At 47.8% G+C, this 11760-nt stretch overlaps 1 protein-coding gene across 1 annotated transcript; it reads left to right on the top strand.

The window, feature by feature from the left end:
• Positions 1 to 6121: 6121 nt before the first annotated feature.
• Positions 6122 to 8611, top strand: LOC308280840 (bifunctional glutamate/proline--tRNA ligase-like; the record flags this gene model as incomplete). Its single annotated transcript, XM_080755159.1, has 1 exon — positions 6122 to 8611. The coding sequence occupies one exon, from the start codon at positions 6122 to 6124 to the stop codon at positions 8609 to 8611; it is 2490 nt and encodes an 829-aa protein (XP_080611285.1).
• Between the last annotated feature and the right edge of the window lie 3149 nt (positions 8612 to 11760).

The following is an 11760-nucleotide window of genomic DNA, read 5'->3' as shown; positions in this document are numbered from 1 at the left end:
GTTGGTATCGTCTATAAACGTTTGGTTGAATTTAATACAAACTATGAACACTTCTTAACTTCTGTTTTTTGCATACTGTATTACCCTGTATTACCCTACCCCCCTCTCTCTATCTCTCTCTCTCTCTGATGATATGAACTGAGCAGAATAAACATATACAGTATAAGACCATTCTATATCCATGTGTGACCAAAGTGATGTGATGTTGTATATGGCATGTCATTTTGTGTGTGACTGCGGACCGGGTCTCCATTGAGCACGCCTGTGAATTTCTCTCTCTCTCTCTCTCTCTCTCTCTCTCTCTCTCTCTCATCCCACCTTCTCTCTCTCTCTCTCTCTCTCTCTCTCTCTCTCTCTCTCATCCCACCTTCTCTCTCTCTCTCTCTCTCTCTCTCTCTCTCTCTCTCTCTCTCTCTCTCTCATCCCACCTTCTCTCTCTCTCTCTCTCTCTCTCTCTCGCTCTCTCTCTCTCTCTCTCTCTCTCTCATCCCACCTTCTCTCTCTCTCTCTCTCTCTCTCTCTCTCTCCCCCCTCTCTCTCTCTCTCTCTCTCTCTCTCTCTCTCTCTCTCTCTCTCTCTCTCTCTCTCTCATCCTCACTCTCTCTCTCTCTCTCTCTCTCTCTCTCTCTCTCTCTCTCTCTCTCTCTCTCTCTCTCTCTCTCTCTCTCTCATCCCACCTTCTCCAAATGACCATGCAGGGTCAAGACCAGCCCAAGATGGAAGGCTAAACTAAAGTTTATGTTGGGATCTCTGGAGCCTTGTTTTTGTAGATTCTTATTATCATTACAAAACAGACAAACCACTTCAGCCGTATACATTTTGCCATTTGAAAATAGCAGATCTACATGCGACACATTGTGAGCTTGTAGATCGGCTATTTTCAAAAGATTTTTACACATTTTGAACTTTTACTTAATTGAATGTCAGTAATGAATTGTTCAGGTCACAGGTGGACCCTGTCACCATGTGACACATTGTTGTCTTGTAGACACCGTCTCTGTCATCAGGAGTTGTTTATACACAGTAAATACACACATTGTGAGTGTTGTGCACCGTATTATTGTGTGTGTGTGTGTGTGTGTGTGTGTGTGTGTGTGTGTGTGTGTGTGTGTGTGTGTGATGGACTCACACTCTGCTGGGTTTGGGGTCTCGTCAGACTGGCCCGACCTAAATGACCTCTGTGTGCGAGCTGGAGTTTCCCTGGACTGGGTGAAGTCTGACCCAGACACCGTAATAGTGTCTGAGGATATTATATCTGACTGTACTGTCTCAGTAAGGGTAACTGTTAATGATACTGGACATCATGTATCACCAACTAACACACGCAGGTACCTGGTACAAAGAGAAGGATACGAGACAAGTGTGGGGTGGTTTCAGGAAGATCACAGGGTATGGCTCTGCCAACTCTACTGTGCCAGGCACGGAGGAGCTGGCAAACGAGATGAACCGTTTTTTCAATCGGTTTGACGGAGCTCCTGTTCATGTTCAACAAACAGCGGCTGGGCCAAACGGTGACCTCGGTTGCCGCCCTCTTTCTTCCCCTGCACCATCTCCCCCTCCCCCCCCCCCACCCACCCTGATTCTCACCAACGAGCAAGTGAGGCGTCAACTCGGAAAAGTCAACACCAGGAAAGCGGCGGGACCTGACAACATCAGCTCTAAGGTGCTTAAGGCTTGCGCGGAGCAGCTCGCTGTCCCCCTTACGCATATTTTCAACCTCTCCCTGAAGACGGGGAAGGTACCACAGCTGTGGAAGACCTCCTGCATTGTCCCGGTGCCTAAGAAGACCCGCCCCTCGGTCCTCAATGATTACAGACCAGTCGCCCTGACATCACAGGTCATGAAGGTCTTTGAACGGCTGGTTCTGAACCTCCTGAGACCGGCGGTCAGTGATCACCTGGACCCCCTTCAGTTTGCCTACCAGGCTGATATTGGGGTTGACGACGCCATCACCTTCATGCTCCATAAGGCTCTCACCCATCTGGAAGATCTGGGCAGCACAGTCAGAATTATGTTTTTTGACTTCTCCAGTGCTTTCAACACTATCCAACCGTCTCTGCTTGCGGAGAAGCTTACGCTGATGGGAGTGGACAAGGGCTTTGTGGCATGGATCACAGACTACCTTTCAGAAAGGCCACAGTCTGTGGGACTGCAGAGCTGTCGGTCTGATGTGCTGGTGAGCAACACGGGGGCCCCGCAAGGAACTGTGCTCTCACCCTTCCTGTTCACTCTCTATACATCGGACTTCCTCTTCAATTCCAAGACCTGTCATCTGCAGAAGTTCTCAGATGATACCGTGGTGGTCAGCAAGATCTCGGGTGACAACACGGCTGAGCACGATGGTGTGGTTAGGGACTTTGTGCAATGGAGCGAGGCTAACCATCTCAGGCTCAACGCAAGCAAGACCAAGGAGATGGTGGTGGACTTCCGCACCTCCAAGAGAGTCCCCCCGGTGCCAAGCACCATTAACGGTGAGGTGGTTGAGCTTGTGGATAACTACAAATTCCTCGGAGTACACCTGAATAGTTCACTGGACTGGTCGGACAATGCACAGGCGATTCACAGCAAGGGGAAAAGCAGGCTGTTCCTCCTGAGAAGACTGAGATCGTTTGGGGTGTGCAATAGGTGCTACAGATGTTCTATCAGTCTGTCATGGCAAGTGTCCTCTTTTTTGGTATAACATGTTGAGGTGGCAACAACAGAGCAGGTGACACGTTTAACCTAAACAGACTGGTGAAGAAAGCAGGCTCTGTCGTCGGGTCCTCTCTGCAGGGGGTGGAGGAAGTAACCAGTGTGCGCACAGCGAGGAAGCTGGATTCCATCTTGGAGAACTCCTCCCACCCCCTCCATCTAGAGATCACCAGTTACTGGAGTAAGAGAGGAAACAACCGCTTTACCTACCCAGGACGGAGATGTGAGAGATTAGGAAAATCTTTTGTACCGGCTGCCCTTAAGCTGTACAACGAGACACATAACGGACGCTTGAAAAGGTCTCCCTTCCTAACTTAGACTGACGGAACCTTTGCTGTATTGACATTGACCTCTAAGGAACTATTGCTGTATTGACTTTGACCCAAAAGGACCGTCCAGGAAGAGTGCTCATGTGCGTCTTGCGGTGACACGCTTCCTAGTTTCTTCTTTTTTCGCACTGATTTTTTTTTTACTTTGCACTATTAGTTTGTGTTGGTAGTTTCTGAGTATTTTTGCTTTGTTTAACAATGACAGTGAGATACTTGTTTGCACTAACTAGCATTGACTGCTATGGTCTTTTTTTGCAAGACACTTTATGTATATATACTTATATATTATTCGCCCCCTCTATTGATGCACCTTCTCTTTATTGGTACTGTACTGCTCTTTTTTTTGTTCTCTTGTTTCTTTCCCTCTTATCTATTTTTTCTTACGTCTCTGTAACTTTGTAAATAACTGTATACTGCTGTGCTACTACTGGACAACTGAATTTCCCCCTTGGGATAATAAAGGTATCTATCTATCTATCTATGGTAGGGTTAGAACAACAGAGGCAGCAACAACACTGGACTGGTCTAAAATTACAGGGAAAGCTAGCATGTATTCCCACTGCAGATCATACAGTTTCTCACACAATATTCAACCAGTAAGACTCCCTAATCGGGAGATAAGCGACCGTAGGTCTCGCTAGAAGAGGGCCATGTGAGAAATGAGGGGTGGGGTCTCCGCGTTGCCCTGGCGGACGAATAGGTACCGGCCCCGGCTCTCCCGGACGCTCCTAGGCCGAGTTAGGGCATTTTATGTGAGCTGCAGTGGAGGGGGTCCTCCACTGGGGGCGCCACCACTTTTGCATCCGTTCTGGAGCACCAGGAGTGGGTGGTCCCCGGGAATTCCCCGTGAGCAGCCCTGTGGGGGTGGTCATTTGGTCATTTTTGCACATTTGGTATTTCTTTTACACCTGGGGGTCCCCCAGGGACCTGGGGGTCCCTGGAACTCCGGGGGTCCTTGGAGGTTGTAGTTTGGCAGGCAAGGAGTTTGTGTGGAAATTTTGGCATGGATCGGGCCAACGGTGGCCGAGATATGAGTAGGGGGAAAGTGTGACATGTATGTGGTAATTGTTTTTACACCTGGGGGTCCCTGGAACTCCGGGGGTCCTTGGAGGTTGTAATTTTGCAGGCAAGGAGTTTGTGTGGAAATTTTGGCATGGATCGGGGCAACGGTTGTGGAGATATGAGCAGGGCAAAAGTGTGACTGACTCACTCACTCACTGACTGACAGACAGCCCGTGGAGCTTTTGATAGTAAATGCGACCTACGGTCGCAATAACTATGCAGTTGATGAGGATATTCTTACATTTGCAGTTAAAGCCAGATTACAGGTTCTTCCAACCAGACTCAATCTCTCTCTGTGGTACCCTAACACATTTCCTCCTCATTGCCTGCACCACGACAACATTCCAACCATAGAATCACATATTCTAAATGGCTGCCATGTATACAAGGGAATGTATATTTCCAGGCATGATAGAATTGTTGACCTACTGGTTAAGAACATGCTTTCATACATCCCACCGTCCTCCGTTAAAGTTTATACCCACACAAGGGTTTCACCTAACATGTTCATGCTGTGCAATAACCAAGTTGACACTTTCTCAAATGTGACAGCCAATACACCAGATGTTTTTGTTGTTGATGAAGAGAGCAGAGAAGTCACCATCTCAGAAGTAGGCTGTACGTTTGACTATAGTCTGGAAGAGGCATTTCTTGCTAAGGTTCTAAAATACCAACTTCTCAAAAACGAGATTGAACAACTTGGGTACAACTGTAAACTTCTTGTGTTTATATTTGGAAGCCTTGGCCATGTCCACAGATTAGTCATAAGCGGTTTGCAGATGGCAGGAATTCCCAAGCCAAAAGCCAAAGCATTGGCAAAATTCTGCTCGATATCTGTGATAATAGGCAGCCGCCATATATGGAGGAGCACCTGTTTCGAATGATATCAACGCACTTAATGCAAAATATTCACGTGCTTTCAGACGCTTCAATGCTGAAATATCCATAGATACTGGATACTAGTATCTCACCAATGCTGAGAAGTATCTCAGCAATGCAGAGAGATTAGTAGTAAAATGTCGACATCTAGTGGTCAACCTCAGAGGAGCGCAAAAATAAAAACTGAGGTGAATCCCAGCCTCGAACCAGTGTCAAGCATTCTCTATTCCCCGTTGTAACGCTCCACGCCACAGACCCCGACGGAGCGGCGCGGTATTGGGCTCGGTATTGGACTCACGCCGCACAATCCCACTCAGCCGCGTTACCGAGTTATGTGCCGTTATGGACAGAATAGTAAATATTCAGTCCCTCACTATCAACGTCTACCCCACTATCCACGTCATAGATAAATGCACAAAAAAGGAGTCACATCATCCGTTCATTAGCTCAGTCAGTAGAGCACGGATGCAATAAACCTACGGTTTGGGTTCGATTCCCCTGAGGGGAATAATATTCAAGGCGAGAGATATCGGCGCATGCGTACTTCAAAGTAGATACTCCTCCGTGGATATCCTGTGGATATTCTCAGCATTCAAACGTCTGAGAAATGGTGAAAAAGTCCGGTTGAATGCGAAGATACCAGTCGAAGCTGGTGGGAGGAGACACTGCTTCTTGTATCCATAGACTATGATTGGTCATACAGTATCAAATATTTGTGTTCAAGATGTTTTCTTGTAAAATGTGAACATAAATAAATGATTAAATGTGTGTGTGTGTGTGTGTGTGCGTGTGCGTGTGTGTGTGTGTGTGTCTGTGTGTGTCAGAGTGACGTCATCCGATGGGAAAACCCTTGAAATAACACCGAGTGACGTCATCAATCGGGTGATGACGTCATCATCATGATTGTGCGACCTGATATCCCATATCTTGGAATGGCCATATATGGACATATCGTGTCAATCTCGTGTGGTCTATGATGTCATCTCCATATTTGGGAAAGGTTTTTGCATTTTCCCATTCAAGTCAACTATATAGGGCAACCAGACTATAATAGGACTTTATTCTTTCTTTCCATCTTTCTGGATAATATTAAACTTTAATTTGCGACGTCTTCGTTGAAACAGCTTGAAAACAAAACCGTCACTATAGTGTTAGGGAGCATGGCCTTAACGCTCACCATTAACTCCAGCATCCCTCCCCTGGGGGTCCTGCTGGTTGCAGATGGACACACTAAAGAAATGCCCACAGCCGGCTCCAAAGACAAGAGCAAGACCCAGGCAGCGAACACCCCCACTCTCCCTGCCAAGTCTTCAGCAGTCCCTCCACCAGCCCCAGCAGGTGATGTCTTCTCCAGCATTGTGGCCCAGGGTGAGACAGTACGCCAACTGAAGATGGCCAAGGCTCCCAAAGAGGAGCTTCTGCTTGGCCTAAAGGCTCAGTTCAAGCAGCAAACTGGTATGGACTACAAGCCAGGCATGGCTCCACCAGCCGCTGTACAAGCCCCACACAGTGCTAGTCCTTATGCCCGTGTAGCCCAGCAGGGTGAAGTCGTCAGGAAACTGAAGGCAGAGAAGGCTCCCAAGGAGCAAATTGATGCAGCAGTGAAGCAGCTCCTCGCTGCCAAAGCAGAGTTCAAACAGTTGACAGGGCAGGAGTATAAACCTGGGGTCACCCCACCTGCCTCCAGCCCTGCTCCTCCTGCCACCACCTCCTCCTTAGCAGGCCTGTATGAACAGGTAGCTGAAGAGGGAGAGGTTGTGCGGAAGCTTAAGTCGGAGAAAGCCCCAAAGGACCAGGTTGATGTAGCAGTGAAACAGCTGCTAGCTCTGAAGGCACAGTACAAGCAGGCCACGGGCCAGGAATATAAGCCTGGAGCCTCTCCTTCCTCTGCCTCTGCCCCAGCCCCATCTCCCTCTACCCCAGCCTCTGCTACTGTAGGCTCTAGTATCTATCAACAGGTATCCCAGCAAGGAGAGGTGGTCAGACAACTGAAGGCTGACAAAGCCCCCAAGGACCAGGTGGATGCAGCAGTGAAGCAGTTATTGGCTCTCAAGGATGAGTACAAGCAGCAGACTGGTCAGGAGTCTGAGAAGCAGGGAGCGGCAGGAGGAGAAGGAGGGAAGAAGCAGGGGCCCAAGAAGCAGACACGGTTGGGAATGGAATTCAAGAAAAATGAGAACCTGGCCGAATGGTATTCCCAGGTGATAACCAAGGCAGAGATGATCGAGTATTATGACGTCAGTGGCTGTTACGTCCTTCGTCCGTGGTCCATGTTCATCTGGGACACCATCAAAGACTTCTTTGACAAGGCGATTAAGAAGCTGGGGGTGGAGAACTGCTACTTCCCCATGTTTGTGTCCCAGGCTGCCCTGGAGAAGGAAGCTACCCACATTGCAGACTTTGCCCCAGAGGTGGCGTGGGTGACTCGAGCAGGGAAGACAGAGCTGGCAGAACCCATTGCTGTCAGACCTACCAGTGAGACAGTGATGTACCCAGCCTACGCCAAATGGGTCCAGTCCCACAGAGACCTGCCCATCAAACTGAACCAGTGGTGTAACGTTGTGAGGTGGGAGTTTAAACATCCTCAGCCGTTCCTGAGGACCAGAGAGTTCTTGTGGCAAGAGGGACACACAGCCTTCGCCACCAAGGAGGAAGCAGAAAAGGAGGTGTTGCTGATCCTGGACATGTATGCCAGGGTTTATGAGGAGCTGATGGCCGTCCCCGTGGTCAAGGGCAGGAAGACGGAGAAGGAGAAGTTTGCTGGAGGGGATTACACCACCACGGTAGAAGCCTTCATCTCTGCTAGTGGCAGAGCTATTCAGGGAGCCACGTCTCACCACCTGGGTCAGAACTTCGCCAAGATGTTTGAGATCATATTTGAGGATCCTAAGAAACCAGGTGAAAAGCAGTTTGCCTATCAGAACTCGTGGGGCCTCACGACCAGGACCATCGGTGTTCTGACCATGGTCCATGGAGACGACAGGGGCCTGGTGCTGCCGCCCCGCGTCGCCTGCCTACAGGTGATCATCATCCCCTGTGGTATCACAGCCAGCCTGGAAGAGACAGAGAAAGCGGCCATTCTGGCCAAGTGTTCCCATTACTGCAGCAGGCTGCAGGAGGCCCACATCAGGGTGAAGGATGACCTCCGAGACAACTACTCCCCCGGATGGAAGTCCAAGCACTGGGAACTCAAGGGAGTGCCAATCCGCCTGGAGGTGGGTCCTAAAGACGTGAAACAGAACCAGTGTGTGGCTGTGAGGAGAGACACTAAGGACCGCCTCACCGTGGCAGAGGCTGATGTGGAAGAAAGACTCCCACGAGTACTGGAGGAGATCCAGAACAACCTGTTCAGGAAGGCTTCTGATGACCTGAATAAGCACATGGTGGCTGCGGACTCAATGGAGGCGTTTCAAAAAGAACTGGACCAGGGCAAGATCGTCCAGATTCCATTCTGCGGAGGCATGGAGTGCGAGGACCGGATTAAGAAAACCACAGCCAAGGACCGGGACCTCCCTCCCGGGGCTCCCTCCATGGGAGCCAAGAGTCTGTGCATCCCCTTCAGCCCCCTGACGAAACTGCAGCCTGGACAGATGTGTGTGAGCTGCCAGGAAGCTGCTCAGGACTACACCCTGTTTGGACGCAGCTACTAAACTAATATGATGATGGAGGACAGACTGGTTTTTGAGCGGTGGTCACACCGTCTCCTTAGCGTGACCGTGTGTGTGTGTGTGTGTGTGTGTGTGTCTGTATGTAGACTGTGCAATACCATTGGGTGACCAGTGGCGGACTGGGTGACCAAGTATGTATGGGGTGTCTTAAAACGTTTAAAATGTTAAAACTGAACTCCACTCCAGGCCAATCAACTCACTTTTCTGAGCCTAATTATTAAAAAAAAGAAGAAAAAAATACAGATTGCAGAAAAAACAGTGAATGATGAAAGTTCTGTTTTTTGTGTAATTGAGGTAAAAAAAAAAAAGCCTAACAATAAAATAAACTACATTTTGATGTCATATGACCTTTAACACCTTGCCGTCCTAAATAGAATGGTGGTTGGTAGATTAGCCGTGAAATTTCTATTATTGTATTGTGATCTGAGACATAATATTATGTTTATAAACATGAGCCCGCCGCGCCTCCATCTTGGACAGCGGTGTTGTTTTTTCTTTTTTTTCCCCCCCCAGGTCAGTAACTCACCATTATTTTCTCGATCTCCGTTGGGATAGAATGGGGGTTTTGGCCGATCGTCGATGTCCCCGTGCGTTTCGCGTGCGCGATCCTTTCACGTAAATGTCCCCGCAAATAATCCATCTGTGACTGAAGAACAGAACTGAAAAGTTTCGCTAGCATAGCCCCAAGCATGGCTGCTGTAGGAGCTCGAGTGTGCAGACAGCAAACGAATGGCTGGGAGTAGCCTTGGAGAAGAAAAGGGCCATGACGTCACCTCTGCTTCATGCACGGTCTGCATGAGCTATGAATGCACGAGTGGTGACTAGGGAAGGTTAGACGATCGCCGATTTTCAGATCAAAATCTTTTATTCCGGTTTTAAAGACAAAGTCCGGGAATGTACGGCGTGGCTGAGAGTCCCTGGGGGGATGTGCGATATAGTACGGTTTTAACATTAAGGGGCCCCCCTTGGCTTAGAAGGTGTTAAAGGGTTTTCTTTCTTTAATTTCTTGCCCTGTGTATTTAGGCTGTTGAGGTTATTTTGGAATTTCTGAATTTTCTACGCTCTTATTTTTATTTTCCCCAACAGCTGAGATGGCACAGCGGAGTGGCGAGTCTAGATTTAGGTCTGTTGTTCTAGGATTTGGTCCTGAGTGACCAGAGTACTGTAGTCAAGGACCCAGTCACCCAACATTTGAAAGGTCTAGAGCATACATAGGCAACTGGCGGCCCGGGGGCCACATGCGGCCCTCACCTTTCCTTAATGCGGCCCGCAGGTTAATACCGGAATACTGATACTATTATTGATTTCAGCTGTTACATTTCCAAACATGGCCTGCTTTAATTCCGTCAGTCTATATTAGTAGCTTAATAACTAGTATGTACTAAAATGTATTTTTTAATGTCCATTGTATTTGTATTTAGGTTCATAAAGTTAACATGAGCATATTACTAAATGCGTTTAAAATTAAATCAAAATGTAACATTTCACGATTCCAATTAAGAAATAACAAACAATCATTCAGGATTCCAATTCAAAAGAAGCAAAAATAGCCGATCTACAAGCTCAAAACGCATCGCAGCTTCTTTTGTATGAGATAATAGAATGACAAAGTAGAACGTAGCAATATGCAATGTGGCCCTCTGGAGTGAAGGTGGAAATATAGTGTCCCTCACCATCATCAAAGTTGCCCACCCCTGGTCTAGAGACATCACCTGGTCTAGAGACATCAGACAGTGTGTTGAGAAACACAAAGATCAGGGCAGACCCCTGTAATCCCCCCAAACATTTCATGTCCACTCTACCCTCTGGAAACTTTACTTGTCATGATTGTATACATTGCAATGCTATGATTAAAGGACAACTTTGGCTTTTTACAACAAGGGTTCATATTTTAGATTGTAATTAGAGAAAAGAAAAAAATTGTGTTAAAATGTTTTCATTTGCTTCGTTCTATTGTTTTATCGTGTTTACCGTGCTAATATGTGGGGCATGCGTACGCATGGGGAGCATGCGTACAAGTGGCTAAATATGTCTTTTTAGACACAATAAGCCAGCAGTTTCTTTATTATTATTTACAGTAACACTTCTAGCCCCCAATAAGTCAAATCCAACCATGAAAGGTTGTGTTGTGTTGTATCTTGGGAATGGGCTTATTCTGTGTAAAATGATATTTAGCCACTTGTACGCATGCCCCCAACCACTGAAATAAGAATGTCTAAAACAATAGAAAGAAGAAAATGAAATCATTTTAACACTCATCTTTTATATTCTTTAATTACATATGAACCCTTGTTGTAAAAAACGCATAGGTTTCGAACGAAACCATGTTTATTTAATACCGGAGAGCAAGGCCCTCCATCGGGACATCAGCGCCATCTGGCGCGCAACAGAGTAAATTACAAGCTCCCGGACGTCAATGTCATTGTCGGCAGGGCTGTCACTCAAAAAGAGGACGCCGCCCCCTCGGGTATATAAGGGCGGCTCGGCCATTTTGTATTCCTCTTGAAACCTCTCTCTGCTCGTATACAACGAACCGAGGGGCCTCTCTCTGGAGGGCCTTGCTCTCCAGTACCCACATAGCAAAATGGGTCTGGGCCAGTTATGGCCCACATAAACCACTTACAGTTGGCCCACATACCGCAAGGAATGACGGCCCAGAGATGGCCCCATCATGGCTTGCCGGAGCTGGCCGACTCATGGGCCGGCTCCGGGCCAACTGTGGACGCACCATTCTGACCCAGGCCCGGCCCAGAAGTGGCCCAGTTCCGGAAAATTAATTCTGGCGTAGTTCTGGCCCAGAGGTGGCCCAGTTCCGGCAAAATTGGTCTGTGCCAGTTATGGCCCACATAATCTAATTACAGTCGGCTCACATACCGCAAGGAATGACGGCCCAGAAATGGCCCCGGTATGACTTGCCGGAGCTGTGGACACTGTTCTGACCCAGTTCTGGGCCTGCTCTGGCAAGCCAGATATGGGCTTTATACTTTAATTATGCAATATCCAGCCACACCATTGCACCTCCGAAATAGTTTGGATAATCTAATACCTTTGATGAATCACCTGAATACACATGATAACTCCACACACTTTTGTAAAGGTAGTAATTAATAAAAGGCAGAAACAGTTATTTA

The sequence above is a fragment of the Nannobrachium achirus genome, assembly GCF_963921795.1.
Source record: "Nannobrachium achirus genome assembly, contig: SCAFFOLD_604, whole genome shotgun sequence".
In the NCBI taxonomy this organism is placed as follows: domain Eukaryota; kingdom Metazoa; phylum Chordata; class Actinopteri; order Myctophiformes; family Myctophidae; genus Nannobrachium; species Nannobrachium achirus.
Note: the sequence above shows the minus strand (reverse complement) of the source record. Positions and strands in the feature narration are given on the sequence as shown.